General features: G+C 42.3%; 1 protein-coding gene across 1 annotated transcript; it reads left to right on the top strand.

The window, feature by feature from the left end:
• The first annotated feature begins 1,580 nt into the window (after positions 1-1,580).
• LOC138487375 (gamma-crystallin-1-like) lies at positions 1,581-15,482 on the top strand. The gene is made up of 3 exons (XM_069613949.1): positions 1,581-1,589; positions 8,918-9,160; positions 15,196-15,482. The coding sequence occupies exons 1-3, from the start codon at positions 1,581-1,583 to the stop codon at positions 15,466-15,468; spliced, it is 525 nt and encodes a 174-aa protein (XP_069470050.1). The 3' UTR covers positions 15,469-15,482.
• The last annotated feature ends 7,401 nt before the right edge of the window (positions 15,483-22,883 follow it).

Here is a 22,883-nt window from a genome sequence, read left to right as displayed (position 1 = left end):
AAGGCCCATGTGTGCAGGTGTTGTAATCAAGACAAATGCCTCGCCCCATTTACATAGAATCTGAGCAGGCTATACAGCATTTGGTTCCTTTGTGGCAGGCTAGATTCTGAAGGATTTCATCTTTTTTGATCATTGTTTTTACATTTTGGATTTCGGGCCCATGTCTTGGATGCAATTGCCCCTTTGCGCCCCTTGCCAGTCCTCCCCTGCAAGAAGATATTGTAAATTTTAACAATGTGTGAGGGTGTCCTACTGAAGACTCAGGAGATGCAAGATGCAGCTAGCAACTGCAAAAAACACACTTTCCCTGAAGGTAGGATGTTTTCCTAAGAACAGGAAATGAAGGGCTAGGGGTTTCTAAAAAATAGGGTATTTTAGAGGCCCTAACACACAGGCCAAAAAATGACATAGCCTCCAAAATAAATGGCACATCAGAGACCTAATTGCAAACAGTTACTTCAATGTGTAAATCTTGCGGTTGTGATCTGCAACTTATTATTTTACCTGCCCCCAACTTCGGGAGTCTCTGGGAATACTCAAAGCAGGCCAGACGCGCTGAGAGGAAGTTCCAAAAACTCATCAATAGGACCCGGCCAACTTCATGCTTCACCAGGTTCAGGCCACGAAGTGGTCATGGTGGCCATATTTTTGCTGAGGCAGGCCTGAAAGCACATTGAATACCAACTACAGTAAACAAGTACTCATTAAGGAGAGTTCTGGCCCAGCAATGGGCCTCTGGGGAATTGTTGTGGAGTGTAGCTGTGGCAGTGGATTGTCTGTTGTGAGGAGGATTCAGGTCATGAAATTAGGACAGTGATGGAGAGGTAGGACTTAAGGTCGCCCTGGGGTATACTACAAGAGCCAAATGTGTGTTAAAGGACATTTTTGCAGCTAATTAATTTCCTGCATTGGCGTCTGTGATGTGAGAGGTAGGGGGCATTTTTTTCTGTTAAATTAAGCTAATCGTAAATAAACGTTATTCAGTAATTAGCATCACGTGGTAGACTGATTGCCTGTCCTCAGGGTAAATAGCATTATTTCGTACATGGTATTGTCAAACATAAGGAGTAAAAAGAATGATAGATCGCATTGTCAAACAAATCACAGGTTCATGTTGGATATTTTCCATAATCCTAAAAAAAACCTGCTTGTCCGTTTGGGAAAATACTGAACCCTGTGTCATACTAGGTGAAGCATAAAATGCCCGCCACTCGTAATCACACACTCAGTTATGCTGCTCCCTATCCCCCCACCCCCTTCTTTAGCTGTGACCCCTCTGAAAGCTCTCCAGTCAGCAGATGCACTTGGCGGCACTAAGTCATCAATACCCTGGCATTAGAGCTTCACTATTTACTGACACTGCAATGAACCTTGACCTATGCAGGTCGGGCAAAACAAAGGCAATGCCAGTTGCACTCAAAAGGATGACCATGCGTCCTGAACAATGAGGATTGAATGGAACTGTGTGTCCCAGCACAGAAAGGTCCTTTATTGTTGATGTAACATACCAGAGGGCTACATATATATGAGCCCTGCCCTAGCTGCCCACTTAAGCCTCACCCGAGATAGCAACAGCCAACATGGGGAAGGTAAGAGCACATTTTCATTAGCAAGTCGTCTTTTCGGAAATTCTATCCCTCAGTTTTCTAAGAAAAGAGCAGACGCCTGTTTTATTCATTGGAACACTACAACATGTAGAGTATGGGCACCCCTGGGAAGAGTTGTGTCTGGGACGTCCAAAGTGTGTCAGCTACTGCATGAGGTTCAGATCAGAAGTAAACTATCTCACTGACGTCTGCAACAATCGAAAAAGCAAACCAGCTACGAATGAGCAGTGCACAATGCTTGTCGAAAAAGCAAACCAGCTACGAATGAGCAGTGCACAATGCTTGTTGAGCGGGTTATGTTATGTGATTTGGCATTAATATAGCTCCCTATATCTCATTGGAGTGACCTCAAAGCGCTTGCCGGTGGAGCGCCCTCGGGGGCCTGTAGACCAGGTCAGTCGAGAGAGTAGGGTATTATAGGGTGCTTGGGTGCACTCAATATGTGAGCAGCTGATGTGATTGCCTGATGATAGCTGCATCCTAACATTAGGTGTGGTGGTATTGAGAAATCAGTTGAATGTGTGCAGTCTGGTGGTTGGCCTCCGAGACGGCATTCTGGCAGCATTAGACCAGTGTACGATGCTTATTTGTTTCTTCATGGATTATAGATGCGTTCAAGCAGGATGTTGAGGTGTTCATGGAGTATTGTCCATATGTGAGCAGCTAGGCCGAATTGATCAAGGGGTGTAACTGCGCTCTATTGTGTGTTGATGTAGAGTAGGGAGTGAGCGTAGTGATAGGAGTCATAGAGTTTTCTTTACCTGTTCTTTTAGCACCTTGTCTACCTTTTACAGTTCTAGCATTGTGCCGTATGCAACATGTTCTGCTATCGTCCATGGTTTACTTTGCAAAGGTTTCTGCTTTTCTGGTCATATCACCCCATAAGTCAGCATTTGTATCATTTTACTTTGTCCTGCTTCTGTTTATTTTATTCCATTTTCTTTCCATTGCGATGCATTTCGTGTACTGTCCTTTACCATCTTTCTTTAATTAGCTGTGTCCCCATTCCCATAAATTCCCATTTTAGTTCTCCTCTCTCTACCCTCTATCTGCATTTCTTATTTCCCCTTTTCCCCCACGGCACGCCAAAACACCATCTTGTGCAAAAACAGAGCCCTTTGCATAGAAGCAACATGCATCATAATAAGTCTGTTTTGTCTTTTCATTAATGAGGTTATTGGAGAGCGAGCAGAATGATGCGCCATTCCTTGCATGCAAGCCAATACCTATCCTCCTATTTGTGGATGACGCCGTTCTCCTCTCACTGACTCCTAGGGGGTCTTCAAATGCAACTGACAACCTTTGAAAGTTTTTGTGGGGAAAAAGGGCTCGCAATAAACATGCAGAAAACACAGTCAATGGTATTCAGAAAAAAAGGGGACCAGGAAAATCCCTGGGCTCAAAGTCTGTCTGTGAGGTGACACTAGGTAGCAGGTAACAAGCTATGACTACCTGGGGGTCCGAGTGACGGCCAACTGTGCCTGGACTAGCCAGGTAAGTGTCATTCTACAGATTTACATGAGCCAGGTACAGCAGGCAGCCCCTTTATGGGGCCAAGCTCTGGGGCATGTGCAATGTAGGCATGCTACAGGTGACAGAGTTAACATTTTTTAAATCCATATTAGGGCAGCCGGCCAATGCGTCCAATATCCTGGTTTTGTGGGAATTGGGTTTACAGGGCATTGGCTTTGTTTGTCAAACAAGGCCAGTATCCCTGTGGGCTAGAGTATGGTCAAATGGTATTCTGGATCACTATAGAAGGGCTGTTAGGGATGTTTTGTCTCCCCTGGCAGGACGTGATCTACCCTGTGTTCGAGCAATAAGAAAGGAGCTGATTGCAATGGGGATGGAAGGCTAATGGCTGAAGCCTGAATCTATCCCAACTAATTTCAAACTGTTATTCAAAAAGGCTAATGCAGTAATGCAGTTATATCGGAGAGAGAGTCCAGAGTGAAACTGATATGCTCAGCTAGTTTGGCCCCCTATCTATTCAGGGAAATTTCCCCAAACTTGAAAAGTTATCTGGATAGTATGCAGGGGAGGTTAATGAAGGTGCAATACATGAAGTTGCATATTGGTATATTACGCATGGCTAGTCTAAAGTACATCTGGAACCCAAGTAATGCAGCAGTTTGTCCCTTTTGACCCAAGGAAGAAGAGAACACTGTGCACTTTATCCTGTTCTGTCCAGCCTATGCCAACATCAGGAGAAACTGGCTGATACCACTTTTTGATCAATTGCATGTGAGAACGGTTAAAGTGGCCCTGTGTCTTTGTTTGGCGAAAGTGAATTATCATATTAGTGTATTGGGACCTATTTGTTGCGGGCTTGGAAAAAGAGATCTGTATTTTTAGCTTTACCAGTGAGAGATCCTTTGGTACTGGACCCTTCATAGGGCCTTTTATATTTATATTATAATGTTTTAACATATTTTAAATTGCATAGATCCTGTTGTATAGAAACAAATTATATTTCTGTTATGCTAATGATGTTGTTTTTTGCATGTGACTTTTATGATCCACTTGGGTCGAAATAAAGGAAAGTTAACTTAACTTAACAAGTCAGTCGCTGAGTGTTTCTAGCTCTGTTTTGTTGTGGCAGTTTGTGACTACAGAACTCTCATGCAATTGGATTTTTCAAGTGAATTCTGACATTCTTTTCTTATTACACGCCACACTTCATTTTTAGTTTGAGGCGGTTTGTAATAAATGAAACCAGGCAAGGAAGTTTATATAATCATTGCCCTAATCTGTGTATTATAAACATAGAATTAAAACACCCAGCAGTGTCTCCTGTGCTTCATCTTGCTAAGAGTGACTGTGGTTTTCTGGTGAGTTGGAGTGCTGACGCTCTGGCCTCATAGGAGGCCCAACATGTGAATGCCATTTGGCATGCCAGCTAGTCTTCAGCCCCAATTCTTGTTTTCACATGCAGGTTGTTTCTTTGCTTTTGTTAAACCTAAAAGCAAAATAAAATATTGCAGAGATGATGGGCCTCATTACGAGTCAGCCGGTCCGGAAAGAACGGTGGTGGTAAATCCACCACCACTGTTCTTTCCGGGCCTGGCTGATCTCGAGTTCTGCAGGCGGGAGGTGTCACTGCCGCCAGGTCTGACCTGGCGGGTTTAACACCACCCGCCTGCAGGCGGACGTGGAAACACCGGCACCATTACAGCATGTGCTGGTGTTTCCACTTCCCCATTCCCATGGAGTCCTATGTGAATGGGGATTTACCGAATTCCGCCTCCGGAATTACCAGGTCACCGGGGTTGTAATGCCCCAGTGATTCTGGGAATCACGGAGGCGGAATGGTAATATGAGTCCGGCGGTAACCTGCTGTTTTTTCCGGCTCGGTTACCGCCGGACTCGTAATGAGGCCCATCTATCTTTAAAATCCAGGAAAGCGTACAAAAACCATACACAACCCCAAAACATTTTAAATGCATTTTATTCAACTTCTCAAACTATTTTGCAAGACATCAGACAATGTTTTTTATTATTATTATTATTTATTCCATAAAGATTCTAAATTGATTACATGTATCAGTAAATTAAAGGTCTCATATTAGATTCTGCAAGGGGCCAGATATTAAACCCAACGACAGTGCATGGCCATTTATTAAAAGGAATAAAATATCCGCTACTGTTTATAAAAAGGATATTCCAAGTCACCTTGCAGTACTGTGACATTAAAAAGGAACTCTGCCTTCGACTTTGTTCCTTTATTTTGCCACAGAACTCCCTGTTGACTTGCAATATCCGTATCCTTAAAATACATGGCAGCCTGCAATATCTGTATAAAAGCCCTGAAATAATGTTCTTATTGCTGGCTCGTTGTAACATCACAACTGACCCGCAATAAGAAATTTACATCACAGCTCTCTGTAATCAGTTATTACGCTTCAGTTGTGATGTCACAGTGTCTCCTGCTTGAGTCAGTAGAGGGAATTTCAACTGTCGCTGAAGCACTTATTTAAAGTTGTGAAACGCTTTTCAAATTCCTTGCTTGCCGAGTAGTTTTCAGTGACACACTGCAGCCTGGTAATTGACAAGGCCATGTTTATGGTAGATTGTTTAATTTGTGCACTGCTGGAGTTTAACTCATGTGAGAAAGAATCTGCATGCTATTACTTATTTTAAAACACAACATGAATGTTTGTTTCAATACATTTTCATTAAACTGCTTGAACTATTTTTCTGCAACACATTAGGAGCATAATTTGTCATTTTTAAAATCCAAACAGATTCTATATTGATTATATGGATCAGCAAATGGAAGCGCTCTTACATTATATTAAGCAAGAGACGAGGTATTGAAGGGAATGACAGTGTGTGGCAATGTATTATAAGGAATATAACACCCCTTCTATACATAAACAGGATATTGCAAGTCACCGAGGAGTTCCGTGGCCTGACCACTGACCTGAGTTACCACCCAATACAGCCCATCGGATTGGGTGTTATTGCTATTAGCACCCCGGTTTTAAATCCGGAAACCCGGGGTGCAAAGAGCAATGTATTTTCTTTCAATGATGGGATGCCTCGCAGCGTTGTGTTCATTGAAACAAGATACTGAAGATAGCCACCATGGATCTGGAAGGCGGGGCTCCATACGGAGCCCCTCTTCGACTTCCATGGCGGACCAGGAGGCTGGAGCATTGGTGGCTCCACAACAGAACAAATTAGGTAAGTGGGGGCTGGAGGAGACCAGAGACACGAGGGGACGGGAGGGTGGGGGAAGATGCAGAGGTGGGGGAAGCAGCTATCAAGTTGCTTGGAACCAAGGGTTGGATCATGGGATTCAGCCTGCGATCCGAGCAACCTGGTTGGTTGTCTCATCTGCCCCGGGTGCTAATAAGAAAATCATATCACAGCTTCTCTGTAATCAGTTATTATGCTTCAGTTGTGACATCACGATGCCTGGTGCTTGACCCAGCACAGAAGGTTCCTTGTTACTGCAGCACTTCATGAAAGCTGTGACCAGATAATTCCTTTCTTGTAAAATCACTTTCTGTGACACTTTACAGCAATTAACAGATAAGGAATTGTTTATGCTAATATCTTTATTTTGTGCACGGCTCGAGTTTAACAGATGATAGCAAAAATCTGTATGTGCTTATTTTAAAACACAAAATGAAAACGTTTTTAGATTAATTTTAGTAAACAGCTTAAGCTAATTTTCTGCAACCCATTAGAAGCTGGATATTTTTATTTTAATACAACCACATTTTTAATTGATTTTATTTATTCATTTATTTATTTATTTATTTATTTATTTATTTGCCTTTGTATAGCTCACTTACAGCCCAGAGGCATTGAGGCGCTGTTACATGAGATTTGTAGGAAATTTTGATTTAGTGGTTACATGTGACCAGGATGGTCTCTTAGGTACAGGTACATTAATAGTAGGTGACTTCATTGATGACAGGTGAGGTCAGCAGTTACATACATCAGTACATTTTACAAAGCAGAACTTATAGTAGGTTTTGCATAGCAGTCCTTATTACAACAGTTATAGTATACTTTTTACAATTAAACAAAAAGCTTAGTTTTAACTGCTTTGCGGAATGCTTGGTGGGACTCTATCATTCTTAGGTGAGTGGAAAGGGCATTCCAATGGGAAGCGGCCATCGTGGGATAGCTAGAGCTACCGGCGTGGACTTTCCGTGTCTTGGGAGTGAGAATCATGTTAGAGTAACCCTTCCTCAAAGGTCTTGAGGAAGTATGTTTAGTGATTCTTTGGGCAAGGAAGGGGGTGCAAGATCATGGAGGCATTTATGCATGAGGGAGAGGGTTTTAAAAACAATTCTCTCTTTGACAGGATTAATATCGGCCTGCCTTCTCGCTTCTGGAATGTGGTATTTCCTCGATGTTCCTGTGGCAGCCCTAAGGTCTTTGTTCTGAACCATTTGAAGCTTAGCCAGGTTTTTACAAGAGGTCCCTACGAGGAGGGCATTGCAATAATCAAGCCTTGATCCAATTATTGCCCTAGTGATGGTAAGGCAGTTCTGGCGGGATAAGAAGGGTCTAGCTGCGTTAAGAACTTTGGAGTAGTAGGCCGATGAGGAGGCAATGGCATTAACCTGCCTGTCCATGGTCAGATCAGAGTCTAGGTAAACTCCAAGTGTCTTGACATTGTTGGATACCTTGATGGGAATATTGTCGATAGTGAAGGACAGGTACTGCTGATCAAGATTGCATAAGTTAGTGGGCAGCCGATTAATAGGAGTTCAGTTTTTTCACTATTTACGCATAACCAATTATCCGCCATCCGGGACTGGATAGTAGAGTATATGTTGGTGAGAGTGATCATATCTTCCTCGTAGTTGCCAGTGAGTGGGATAAGCACCTGTCTTTCAACCGCATAGTTGGTGTACGAGATACACAAGGAATCACTGATGCTAAATGGAGGCCTCGTGAAGAGGTTGTAGAGAGTGGCCACAATGCAGGTGCTTTGAGGGACTCCACATTTGATGTAGCTAGGGGTGGCACAGGCTGAGTCGGAGAAGACTTCCATGGCCCTCTCTTGAAGAAAGGATGTGATCCAGGCACATGCTTTGGGGGAAAAGTAGGCAGCAGAAGCGAGTTGACTGCAAAGAGTGTTATGATCCACCAAAAATCGAAACCCACAGATAAATCAAGGAGCAAAAGGAGCGCAGGCTTGCCTGAGTCTCTGAGATAGTCCATTTGATTTTTTAAGTCTAGGAGGGCAGTTTCAGTGCCATGTCATGGGCGGAAGCCAGACTGCCGCATGCCAAGGAGACGGTTGTCTTCCAGGAATTTCTGGACTTGCAGGTAGTCCAAAATATTTAGTAGGAAAGTGACGGTGGTGATGGGCCTATAGTTCCCTGGAACTGTTGGGTCAATGCATCAGCAACTGGAAAATCGCTTACATTACAATTAGCAAGAGGCGGGTATTAAAGAGTATGACAGTGTATTATGAGGAATACAATATCCCCTATCATACATGATTTGGTTGCTGAAGTCCTCAGCACTTTATCCCAAATTAGGGAAACTTCATAGTTGTCATCCCTAGAAGATTATTTGAATAAAACAACAACAACCTGCATGGTGTGTTTGGTGATCTCTGTATTACCAATTCTACTTGTTTTTTAATGCATTTACATAACCCCTGCGTCTCCCCTCATGTTTTTGTCACTCCCTCCTCCCCGACTAGCATAGAACTACTGGATAATTGTCTGCAAGTTGAAACACAGCAGTTCTTTGGATACAAATATTCCAATGTTATTATCAATTTTATTTGCTTTGGGATGTTGTTATTGAATACAATATATTTTAATTCTCTGAAGATCATCTTCTACGAGGACAGGAACTTTGGCGGCCGCTCCTACGAGTGCAGTTCTGACTGTGCGGACCTGGCCTCCTACTTCAGCCGATGCAACTCGCTCCAAGTGTACGGCGGAACCTGGATGCTGTACGAGCACCCCAGTTATGGAGGATTCCAGTACATCCTGAGAATGGGCGAATATCGGGATTACCATAGATGGATGGGCCACAATGACTCCATCCGGTCCTGCCGGGTGATCCCAGAAGTAAGTCATGATTTATTGATGTAAACCATTGCATTTCTCAACTGTTATCAGGTGGGGAATGTCTTGACTTTTCAACAAATTACTTTGATGGTCTCCAAAGAGAACAATATGTGAGCTGCTTTCACATGCTTTTTTACCTGAAGCAGTGATTTGGTTGTCTGATTCAGGATTTCAGCATGAATAAGTAGTTGGCAAATAGCCCACCATGTGAGACCTCATCCATTGAGATCAAACCTAAGCAAAAAAGCTTTTCTGATGGGCTGTAAACCACTCAGGTGGATCTTAATCAAGTTTTAGAGTTCAGCTTTCTGCCATGTGAGAAGAGAAGTTTCATTAGCATAGAGGTTGTGCCCACTCATTAAGGCCGTCCAGTCCGAAATACATTACCTGCAAATGTCTGAGCAGGAGTAGCAATAACAATTCCTGGCCGTTTTTGCCTGTTTGGGCATCATCCCTGAGGTGCGGCTAAGGTGCAGCTACCTCTTCAAGCACAGAGATAAAGAGGTCCATCACTGCATGAAATGTCTCCCTTAGGATGAAACCAACCCAAAGGGATTCAGAAGTAGCCAGCAATATGAGAAATGCCCTGCTGGGGATGGCCACAAGCTAAAAGATGTTCGTTTTCTCTCTCATCCCAGGGGAGATTATCAATTTGCAAACAACTCAGATCCCAGCTTGAAATGCTTGGAAACCCTTTGAGCAAACAGTAAGAACAGCAACCGAAGCCAGTGTTGGGGTGCATGTGGATCTCCAGAGAGCATGAGAACCACATATGAACTTCTCTGCTCACATATGTTGGCACACCACGTGATTCAACATTAGACAAAGATGTGAGAAATCTGAGGATGAACAACACCTTGTTCTTTGGGTTGTAACCCAACTGGGAAAACCTCAACCGACCTGTGCGATACCAGAGGAAAATATACATGTGTTCATTGTAAGAGGATTTCTCACATTTGTGTCTCATTTTACTTCACTCGTGTTTTACCCTTTGTGAAAAAGGGGGTCCATCCAGAAGTCCCCCCTAGACCTTTCGCCCTTGCGAGAAAGCTTGACTACAGCCGCATCTCCTTGATGATTCCGAAAAAAAAAAGAATACATGTGTGCCGTTGCTGTTGGTACACTTGCCCTAAAATATTTGCCCAGCATTTCAGGCTGGACTCCCTTTATGGGTGGGACCAAACTGATAGGCACATGACTATTCTCGCCGGCATTGGTGCCGTGAGCAGAAATGTGTTGAGATCCTCCTGAGTCAGGAGAGCATTGGAACAGGCTATTTTAGCTGTAGTCAATTCCCTGAAGAGGACGTTGCACATTGTTGTCTACGCAGTCAACAGTGTTTGGCCGTTTCAGGGAAAGGGTCCTTCAGCGAAGCAAGTTTCGCTTTGCACACCAATAAATCATAGCATATTGGCATTTTCAAAGTGTGTTTCCACTCCATTCTGGCTTCTTCTTCATTGGTCACATGCACCTTTTATCGACGACTGTGGGAGGTCTTAAGGATTTGCACCTCGGGCGTCGTTCAACAGGTGCTGAGGAGCTGTTAGTAATCATTCAGAATGTGAGTTTGCACCCTTGAAATATTGGCTGTGGCATAGACGAAGGCTAGCTGATTGTTGGTGAAAAGACATTTTGCTTGATAGACTAGCCATTGATCATGCTATAAAGTTGGAACTAAGGGTATGTGCAGGACCTGCTGCTGAGTACTCCCAGATTCCTTGGTAGTCACTCTTATCTAAAGATGGGGGTGCAGCTGGTGACAATCGATGCTAATCAGAGGCAGCTGAATTCGAAGATTAGGTTGGGGAAGTTCTCTGCACAATGCTGCTCTGAGTGTTCTGGTAAGGCAGAAGAGTTGCCGGAGCAATTTCCTCTTGTTTATACTACACGTAGCAACCTCACATTTATTTGTGAGGTCTATACTCTGAGGAAGGGGTTTTATGATACATAGAGAAGAAGAGTATGGGTTCCAGATATCTGTCTGTGTCTTAGAAGAGCTGTCACCACTCTTTCTGAGGGCAGTGGCTTTTCGAAGATACAGAAGGAGAACAGGAAGCTCAAAATAAATGGAAATGTAATGGAGGGTAAAAAGATGGAGGCAAGACCCCCATTTTGTTGTGGGTCAAAGCTGAGAGAGACTGCTGGAAAAGTCGGGTACGTTGTGATACAATGCAATCTATTATAATATGCTAATGTGTATTCTATTGGAATTGCTAAAACATGGTGTGAATCCATGGCCCAAACCAATGAACACTATTGGCCTTGATTCTCATAAATAAGCGCAATGAAAGGAGTGCAGAAAATGCACTCATTTCATGTGTGCTCATTGCTGAAATGCTCACGGCACCTTATTCTCCATTTCAGGATCTGGCGGACGAAAGCGCAAAGATGCGCTGTCCAGCCCCCCCCCACACCTTCTGTTGCATGCATTGGTGTTGGGAGACCAGGCTCCCAGCTACCACGTGGTTGCTGGAGAGCATTTTACCGAGATGGGCCATTAAAAGGCTCGTCTCAGTGAAATGCCCAAGCATGTCCATCCCCGTTTCGCGGATGAAAATGCCACTGTGAGTGTGACAGCTGCGGTTTAACGCACCACTGTCACACTTGAAAACAAATCATGAGCAGGTCAGAAATGACCCTGCCATGATTTGCGCGTCTCCCTGAGCTTGATCTGAATAGGCGCAGGGGGAAGACCCTCATTTCTGCACATTTAAAAGCGCCTCCCATTTCTGAATTCGGGTTGTGCTTTTAAATGCGCAGAAACACCCTCTTATTTGCTCAAATCTGGGAACTGGGCTGCCCTTTTTTTGGGGGGGATGCAAGTGAGGAGAAGCATCTTCTCACTTGTGACCAAAAATGTTTTGAGAATCTGGACCAACTGAATGTCATAATTAAAACTTCCTTAATATATACAAGGTCTAGAGAAGATTTTTATCTCCAAGCATGATAACATGGACCCCTTTCTTTTGAGTTTGCTCTTTGTGTTTTTTGTTACAGAAAGCAATGAAATCATATGTTTAGTTTAAGTGGTAAGGTGATTGCTGAAGGCGTAAGAGAGAGGGAGCAGCTCCCTTAACTCCAGGAATCCAATGAGTCACCCAGTGGCTGAAAGAGCAAAACCACTGGAATGCCAGACCAGCAACACATGACTCACTAATTGAGAGTGGGGGTTCATGTCTTCTGAGTTTAGCGCCATCCTAGCATTCTGGTTGCTGCCTCTCTGTATACTGTCTTTATTACCATCCTCATCAGAATATTCTTTGCTTCGCATGAGCCCTCATTGTGCCCAGGAAATCTAGTATGCCTCGTACAAAGAGCAAATAAATAAGCCACCAACAGCTGGCCCAGACTCCAGGTGCTGAGAAAGGGAGGATATGTGTAGTCGTCTATGAATTAATAATGCATTCACAATGTAAAAAAGGTGAATGTTAAGATGAATGTCAATTATTTATGGCAATGCAGGAAAAGGGTGATTGGAAGATGGAATCCCATGGCCACTGTCACATGTTTCCTCCATCATTTGCCCATGGGTTTTCCATTTCAAAAGACAATAAGGGAAACCTACCACATCTGACCTTAACAGAAGACAAACACATAGGCCGCAGAAAGCGTATAAAATGAAACAGTTTTATGTCTGTTGATCGTTGTCAATTTGACTGCTGGCTTTTTAACTGAACTTTTTAGACGCCTGAACACCCATCCCCCCATTTATTTGAACTGGTAATATTTACTAAACTAACACCAGTTCTAGCATAATTTGGGGAAAGTGCTGTGTAGTGGGTCAGGTCACCTGGGGCGACGTACGTCAACCAGCCGTTGCTCAAACTAACCCCGATCAATAGACGGTATATGAATGAAACGGTTACATGTGATGTCATGGAATGAAAATACAACAAATGAAATTTTAAAAAATAAAAAACAACTAATACCAATATAACGAATTAATTTGTTGGTGTTTTTGGGCCCCCCCCTAAAACCCACCTTTCTTATTAGTAATTATTTTCCCCCACCCCCAAAACCATTATTCCCACTCCCAACAGCATTTTTAGTTTTTTCTACTATTAATTATTTTGGTATTAGTTGTTTTTTCATGTTTTAAAATGTCATTAGCTGTTTTCTAGTCGATATAATCACTGGTAACCCAGTGAAACACCTTCAGCGTGTGAAGGAATGGCATGTCATGACTTCCTCCTAAAGACACTGCTCCTTACCACTCTGATGGTATATGCCAGTATATGCTGATACACTTTTCCCCATGCTGAACCTTCTGTGACCTTAGGGTAGGGATGGGAAAAGGATGCCTTATGGGAGGAGATGGGGGCAATGTGAGCTGCAATTTCCGTGAAGATTTGTCTCTAATCTTGACACCACTACCAAGGGAAATCTATTAGCAGCCATGTGTTTTTTCAGGTCAAACGGTGAGTTGACAGTGGTTAATAGGTGCCTTGAATTACCGGGTAAAATGAAATATGTTATCAGATTGCTAAATGAACCTACCATATTTGTAGGTACTTATGACTTGCAGAAATCTTCCTTTCATTCCAAATTTAGAAGAAAGAAAACAAGGCCAAGTTGAAAACTCATTGGTCTAGCAACTTCACCCAACTTGTGGGTCATATGAACATTTTTTTTATTTTTCAAGCCCTGAAAATGCTTCTTTATTACCCTTCCTCGTGCAAGCTTGCACTGAAAATAAAGAAAATAATTTCAGAAACCTGTTCCTTATTTTCATCATGTCAGCAGCGCTCAAGAAAGGGAAATACGCACATCAATGACATGTGTTCCTTTATGATTTGGCAGTTCTTCAAATATTCTCTCTCTTAGGAGCTTGGGAGGGATGGAAGGGCTACAGACATTTGCTTCCTGGCGGGCCCTTTGAAAAATACTCCAGGCAGGGGGATTGCCATGTCTATAGGTTAGACTTCATTAGCAATAGCTCAATGGCTATTATTTTAGATGCTGTTCAGGCGCATTGAAATGGCACTGTTTCTATTCTCTGCTATCCCTATGGTCCAGGTGCCTTAAGAACCCTTTGCATTAGACTTTGGAAGAGGCAAATCTGAAAATCATTGTTAATAAGCCCTTTCATAAAAATGTTAAGCCCCCCGAGAGAGAGGGAAGGCCTCACCAGTTCTGTAAGCCTCTTTCCCATGATCCTCCCTTCTCCTGCAGGCGCCTTGCATTTTTGACTGTACCTACTAGTCTATACCGTGCATATGGTGACAAACCAGGCTTACGAAAGGCATTATTTAAGCATTTCAGAATGTACCTAAAATATTAATGTTATCTTTTATTACTCACTTAACACCAGAGACCAGTCTCTAACTGCAGAACATGGAGTCACACCTGTGTTGCTCTGCCTTGTCTTGCTTTCAAGCCAAACGTGTTGCCCCCAAGTTATCTTCCAGGAACTAACAACGATGACAGCCAGAACCTATTGGTTTTGCCAATGCTTATTGGGCTTCTCAAGCTATTTTAATAATGAAGTTAAACAATGTCAATGCATTGGCCAGAGTATACCACCTTCTGTTTTACTCAGGTGTTGCTCAATTGCACTAGCTGTCTTGGGTCATGCAAAATAAGAATGTTGTGCAAAATCAAATTTCTGTTATTTTGCTTCAGTGGTGTAATCTTGCAAAGGGCAATGTTGTAAGGGCAATATTATACATGGTTGTGGTAAGGAGCACTGGTTGTCAAGTCAATCCTGGGGTACATGATGCAATATACTTTGGAGAAGGGTGTGAGGCCACCACTGGCTACTCACTGTGAGCTATAAAGGAGTATCAAAACACACTTTAGACCATGCAGCGATTACTTTCCTTCCTGTTGTTGAGCCTCTCTCAACAAATCATGATTCTGATAGAGCGAATGGGGCAGCGGCAGGTGCAGTATGAAACTGAGCTGCCAGATGTCTTAAACAGGGAGCCTTGACGGAGGCAGGTGTGGAAAGAGGATAACCCAGATCATGTGATTTACCACCATTATTTTCACCCACAAATAGATCTTTGATATTTTTTTTCTGTTTGTCCTAACAGCACAAAGGCAACTTCAAAATTAAAGTTTACGAGAAAGGTGATTTTGGAGGCCAAACGATGGACTTCACTGATGACTGCCCCAATGTTTACGACAGGTTCCACTTCAATGACATCCACTCCTGTAATGTCCAGGACGGGCACTGGATCTTCTATGAGGAGCCCAACTACAGAGGACGCCAGTATTACCTGAGACCCGGAGAGTACAGGAGATATAGCGACTGGGGAGCCATGAGCCCCAGGATTGGCTCCTTCAGGCGGGTGAACTATGCTTGAGGGGATGATGTGGTTCAGCGCCATTTTTATTCCGGAATTCCCAATAAAAATATTTTAAAAAAATGTGAAACTAAAGTGTGGCCTTTATATTATCTGAATATATATATATCACACATTCACACTCAAGGTGCTGAGAAAGGGAGGATATGTGTAGTCATCTATGAATTAATAATGCATTCACAATGTAAAAAAGGTGAATGTTAAGATGAATGTCAGTTATTTATGGCAATGCAGGCAAAGGGTGATTGGAAGATGGAATCCCATGGCCACTGTCACATGTTTCCTCCATCGTTTGCCCATGGGTTTTCCATTTCAAAAGACAATAAGGAAAACACGCATATGCCGCAGAAAGCGTATAAAATGAAACAGGTATATGTCTGTTAATCATTGTCAATTTGACTGCTGGCTTTTCAACTGAATGTTTTAGACGCCTAAACACCCTTGCCCCCGTTTATTTGCACTGGTAATATTTACTAAACTAACACCAGTTCTAGCATATTTCGGGAAAGTGCTGTGCTTTCTCACCACTTATTTTGGCATGAATGACATTAGTGATAAAATGATGGTTCATTGTTCAACTGACATCGAAGGCATCAATATTACATAGCTTTATAGACCTCAGGAGGGGCCATTATCACAGGATAGTGCCCCACCACCACATCGGGCTACACGTTCGGGAAGAGTAATTATTTAAACTGATAATGACCCCTTGCAATGCCTATAATACTATTAGCACATTGTAATAGTAGCAATTAGAGATCTACCAATAGTACATTTGCTATTTGGCCGAATACCAAATAGTTGGTCCAAGTATTTGTGCAGAGCTGGGGGGCTGCCAGTGCAAGGCCTGGAGACCTCCCAGCAACAATTTCGGGGTACACAGGTATTGACCTGGCGGCACCCGCGGCTGTATTTATTTTGAAAAAATGACCCCTAGCAACAATTACAGGGGTCGCCAGGTCTAGCCCTGGCGGCTCCACGCCTGAATTCTTTTATTAAATGAGCTGGGGGGCTACCAGCGGAAGGCCTGGCAACCCAAGCAACAACTGTGGGGGTGGGCAGATCTTGCCCTTGCAGCCCCCACAGCTGCATTCTTTTTAAAAAAAATAAGCAGGGGGCCACCAGTGCAAGGTCCAGTGACCTTCCTTCCAGTAGGAATTAGGGTGGTTGCCGGATCTTGACCTGGTGGATGTCGCGGCTGCAAATGGTTTTCTTAGACAAGCTGGGGGGCCAGCAGTGTAAGGGCTGCCGACCTCCCAGCAACAAACATGGGGTTGTCCAGTCTTATCTTGGTGGCCCCCGCAGCTGCATTTTTTTTTTAAATGAGCCTTCGGGCAGTCATTGCAAGGCCCAGCGACCCCTCACCAGGTCTTGCTCTGGCGGTCGCTGCTGCTGCTTTTTATTTTTTTAAATGAGCTCGGGTCTGCCAGTGCAAGGCCAGGTGACTTGCCAGCAACGATTGTGCGGGTCACCGGGTCTTGCCCTGGTGACCTCCGAGCCACTTTAATAGCAGGGGGGCCACGAGGGCAAGACTCAACGACCCCCTAACAACAGGAGTGTAGGAGCTTGGATGAGGGCAGGAAATACCTTATTTGGCTGCTGCATCCTGCCCCTGCTTTCTATGATTAGCTATCCCACTGAAACACAGAAAGAGAGATAGCTAATCATAGAAAGTGGACTGGACTTCGGCTTCGAGTGGCTATTTGAGTAAGTAATTGGCCAAAGCTGAATAGATGATTTTCAGCCAAAATCCAGCTGAATAATTACTTGAGGCAGAAATGTGATAAACCCCTACTAGCAGTATAGGTTTTGGAGATTTGTTGGTGAAGTAAAAATGTGACTTTATTAGTGAGTAAAGTAAAAGGTACAAACTAAGGTGAGTAAATTAAATGTGGTTTCATGCTGTAGTATTTAAATTACACAGCTGTGTGCCAAAAAAGTTAAGGTGTTTAATTGCAAACTTCGTTAAACTGGAGCGAGTTTAACATGAGCATGCATTGCCTGCCACATTAAAGTAAACTGTCGCTCCCATTGTCCCATGTTTTAGCTTTCTCTTTCCTGAGTTAAATTGGTTGTTGAAGCGGAAAAAGGGCCTCCCAAGTAGGACGTGTCTTGATAAAAGAAATGTTGTCTACAAATTGCTTCATTGTTAAGCTGTCTGCTTTTAAATCCCAGTAGTTATTGACTGCACTCTGAAAATTCTGAATGGCTAAGAGCTCAGTAACGATCTCCATGTTCCTAATACATCTTAATATTAGTCAAAGGGCTTATCCTGCAACCTTGCCACATAGATCATACTCATAACAGGATTTTACAGAGTAGTTTTTAGGTTTTGTGTTTGAACCATTGTATATGCACACATAAAAGAGATCCCTGGAAGTAGAACACACGTGCACGTTTAGTATGTTTTAACCCCATGATCTGTTGGGAGCTTGTTTCATGTGTTATTTTATATTTCTTTTAACATACTCCTATACACATACAAAGTACAATCTGCTAACAAGTATACATGATGTTTTTTTATAACCAATCCTTAACAAAATGGGAAAAGGGTACTGTTTTCTAAATAAATATATAAAGCTGCAAAAAGTATAATAATGAAAACAAAGAAGCTGTGGCAATTCAGCCAAGCCAAATGAAGTTTGCAGCATGAAGGGTACAGTGACTAATACGACACCAGATACCCCTGAGGAAGGAGCATCAATACATATTTTTAGCACAAAGAAGTCGTTACTACCTCTCAGCCAATCATAATGTTCAGATTGCAGGCAATAACTTCTGGTATTGACTGAATTCTGAATATTCTGACTTCAAACGCAGAGAAACTGTAATGCAACTCCCAGGTATGATTTCGTTTAACAAAACAAACCCTCTTTGGAAGGACTTTTCTTCCACTGGAACTCCCATTTTACTACAGAGAAAGCAAAAACATGTGAAGAGCTTTCACGTTCTTATAGAGAAAGAGTTTTTTTTGTTTTTACATTATACCTAATGTTTGCTTATGGCATAACCTTTCCAGTTCAACCAAGTTTTCAATTAAAATACTAAACTTATGAAGACACTCTTGTTTTTCAAAAGATTACAAAATAAAAGCATATTTAATTTGCCAACATGTTTTGATTATTTATTTTACTCACTAGTAAATGTTTTCTATTTTACGACCACAACAAAACCTTTATTGCTATTGCCAGTATGTGCTAGTAGCCTTATAGACCTCGGGTCATTATCACTTGGGATATTTACCCTTGCCTAATTTATGGCCCTGGGCCATAAATACATGATGTTCATTATTTACCTTCCAGCCAATATGAATGCTCACAGTTCAGTCATTAACTACTGGTATTGACTGGTTTCCAATCATTCTGAATTCAGAAGCAGAGATGGCACCAATAGAAAGCATTTATATGCATTTATGAAACAGAAATTCAATTTCTCAGCAATATTTCTTTCAAGAAAGATCTATTATTTCACTGCATTGTCCCAATTGAAAACTAAAACAAACTAAAACATGGAATAATGCTTTCTCTTTTGTACAGAGAAATCATTCACTTTTACATCACACGTGCATGCGCATGGTAAAACGGTTCCAGTTCGAACAGGTTTACAATTAAAATTCATAATTTAAAAAGACAACATTTTAAGTAATACATAATAAAACTACATACAATTCACTAAACCTGTGGTGTATGTTCTCACTGTTAAATTAGCTTGCTTTCTTCGCCAGCACAATTCCAAAACCTACATTGTTGTTGTTATTAGGTGCTAATATCCTTGTATGCCTCAGTAGAGGTCATTATCGCTTGGGATAGTAACCCATCCCCAACTTATGGCCTGTGTGATACAGTATGCCACAGTGACACTTTGGGAAAAAATAATGCAGCGAGTGAGTGATATTCACCTGTAATGTGGTCTGCTTGAGTGTCTGGTCTTTGTGTGCAAGATTGTGAGGACAGATGGTGTGTGGAGGAGCGTCGGAGGAGATAAGGGAGAGGAATAGAGAGGAATTGAGAGCGGAACATCAGAGCACAGAAGGATAAGGCCCAGTGGTGTCTGAGTGTATGTGAAGGACAAACCCTTATATTGTGCCATCTTTTAGTGAACCTAGACTGGGTACGACCTTGATGACTACCAGAGGGAGATTAGATTGTTGTGATGACCTAAGGGAAAATGCCTTAACAAAGATAGATAGGTTTAAGACATAAGGGGTTAGCGATCACCTGAGATCATCCTGTGGTTGAGGGGTGTCTGTACTAGTTGAGCCCCCCTTTCCAGCCCGCTGCATTGAACACATCCACTACTACAGCAGATCCAACTACTACAACCTTCTCTGACCTGGTGTACTCCCCTGCCAGGTGCATTCCGTTGAGCACATATGAATATTGAACAACTAGTACATTGTAACATTAATCACATCTCAATTTGTTTGAACTTAAAAACGCGTAAAAGTTCAGTAGTATTCTGAGAGAGTTATTAAAGTAATTTGTTACATTTCACAGTGAGTATCACAACAAAATAAAAGCAACAAGAGATAGAAGCAGTAGAGCTCACGGAGCTCTCTTTAAATACCATTCGAGAAGGGTTTGTGTAAAACATCACTGTGAGCAATCAAATAACAGCTGGCCTCCGGTAGTTATGCAATCCAATGACACAGATGTATTTGGCTCATTTTAATTTCTTCAAGTAAATACAGTGCATGTCTCCATCCAGATAAGTATGGCCACCCTGTTGCCTACTTCAATTCGGTTGAATTCTTTATTTCCGATAAAAAAACATATAAAAGATATTCATCACAGATAAATCCTACAACAATACGGTGGTCAGTCAAAAGGCCGGAAAAAAATATCGAATGACAAAAATCTCGAAAAAAAAAAATTGCATTTTTTATTTATTTATTTATATGTATTTTTGGGGTCAGGTACGAAAAAAAAGGGGGTAAAATAAAAAAATGAAAAAAGGGGAGTTGGGGGGAACCCCCCTATTTCGAAAAAAAAAACGTATTGAAAAAAAATTCGATATTTTTTGGTTCGACCTTTTTTTCGATATTTTTTTTCGGTCTTTTCACTATAAACCCAACAATACAATGCAGTACCAATACAAAAAATATATTAAAACAATATATAAATACAGAAATGACAGGCCGATTAGCTATATGTAACACATCTAAAAATGCACAATTTGTGTCCCCCCTGATTAAGACTCAAGAGTACATACAACAGCAGTATATCACCTAGGGTCAAAGTGCAAACTGTAATAGCCCTTGGTGACTCTGAGGCAACCAAACGTTGGCTACTTTCCTTTTAAATTCAATTGTACTATTTAATAAGTTGCAAGAGTGCAGCAATAAAAGAATAAGCTAACCAAGAAGAAAAAAAGGAAAAGCAAAAATCATTTGAGGCAAAAACTCAGCGTGAATGAGATGTATAGGCCTAACTGATATGATGTTATATTATCAAATCTATTGTAATTATTAATAATATATAGTCCAAAATTGGGACATTAAGCAGCAATAACTGACAAGATAAGAGGTGTGTTTTTCTTAGTCTTAATGACCCAACAACATGGTAATAAGAGTTGTCAGTGTGACGCATCAACTTCTGCCCGTCAGGAGTACAAGGAGGAGTAGAGGCTAAACCACCTACTCAAACCTCAAACTTCTTCAAAATCAACAGTGATCCCAATCATAAAAGTAAAGCAGGCACAGTAAAGAAATATACCTCGATTGCCTTTTTTGGTGACGTGGGCCGGGGGTAGGCTATACTCTCAAGAGGGGTGTGAATGTGATCCAGTTGCATTTCAAACAGCAAAGTATTGCAGAACAAATAAAGGGAAAGTCCAATCAAGGTTCAATAAATATGTATAAACATTAATTGAACAAACCATCTGCAATAGTAACTAAATAGAAAAACACTACACACCATGTCAAAAGAACACAGAATATGTAGAGATAGAAAGATGCAGCGCTCTGGGTAAATAAACAGGAGAGAAAGGCAATCAAAAAACAATATTCTTAAGTGGAATATGTTCTGGTGCGGAAAGGAATTAAAGGTGACCTACTCAGTGTCTAGGGTCCAAAGATTGCCCATGGGGATACCTATCTGTCAATAATACCTTTAGCTGTTCTTGATTATTCAAAAGTGTCGAAACAGGGTCCTCAGTACTGTTTGTGAGGTTTGAATCAAGTTTTAAGAGGTTGCATTGTTCCAGACGGGAAGCAGATGTTTATTTGTTTATTTATTTACATTTTTAAGGCGCTCACACAGCCCGCCGGCATGGAGGCGCTGTTACATGAATTGTTTTTTTTAGTTGTGTAATAGTTTTTTTTTTAATTTTAGTTGCGTATTTATAATGCACTTAAACACCCAGAGGTTTCTAAGCACGGACCTGGGGATCTTACCTGTGTTGCTTTGTGTCGTCTTGCTTCCAAGGCGCTCACGTTGCCACTGAGCTATGCTTCATCTGGGGTAGAGCTGAAGGGTGTTGCAGTTCGAAGAAGTGCAGATCGTGAGGGACACAAGGGTCGTTTGATGGGGAAGACGCTGGTGACTGGATGTTCAGTCCAAGTTGGGTGGTCTGGGGGCAGCGTTTGAAGGTCATGGTTCGAAGGGCCCCCAGGGTTTGGCTGACTGTCCAAGAAGATTGGCAATGACAATGCTAGCAGTTCTTCAAGTGGTTTCAAAGGCATTGGATGCAATGATGAACTTCGAATTCGAGCTGAGGCCATGATGTGGGAGGCAGGCATCAGGTCCATCATTGCAGTGAGGTCTTGGGTACCTGTGTGGCTGGCTGTGAGGCAGGTCATTCTCCAGAAGCAGGTCAGCCCAATGTACCTTGGGGATGGTTAGGGAGCAGGGCTTGCCTCTGCCTTGAACACTCAGTATTCATCACCGGCAGAGGGCTTTGAAAAGTCAACTCCCCCAAAAGACGTCATAGGAATTCTTCCTAAAGTTGTTATTCAAGAGTGAATCAAAGAAGTAATGGGAAACCCCTTTTCTAAAAGCAAAGATCCACAGGTGATAGGACTAAAGTAAGTCTGCTTTAAGGGGACAAATCCCTGTCCTTGTGAGTTTGCCTTCTGACATCAGAGATACAGTTATTTGTGCTAAAGATAGTGGATGGGACAGGAAGGTAAAGAGAATAAATAGAGAATCAAGATGGTGGAATCTACCAGCATAATATTGATCCTTCATGACTGTGTGGTTTTGGAACAGAGGTGCTGAATTTAAATGCAGCCTGTGTGCCGAAGCGACTTGCCTGTCACAGCAGCTGTCAAATGGGCACCTGTGACCCCTGAACCTGCTCTGTGCTACTAGAGTGCATGCCCTGCCGATCGGAATACTGATCCAGTAGGACACAGGTGCTCAACATGATTTTGGCATGGAGTTTATGAAAAGGGAGATCTGGTTGGCAGATCACCC

This window comes from Ambystoma mexicanum, chromosome 9, assembly GCF_040938575.1.
Source record: "Ambystoma mexicanum isolate Mex_15411 chromosome 9, UKY_AmexF1_1, whole genome shotgun sequence".
NCBI classification, from domain to species: Eukaryota; Metazoa; Chordata; class Amphibia; order Caudata; family Ambystomatidae; genus Ambystoma; species Ambystoma mexicanum.
Note: the sequence above shows the minus strand (reverse complement) of the source record. Positions and strands in the feature narration are given on the sequence as shown.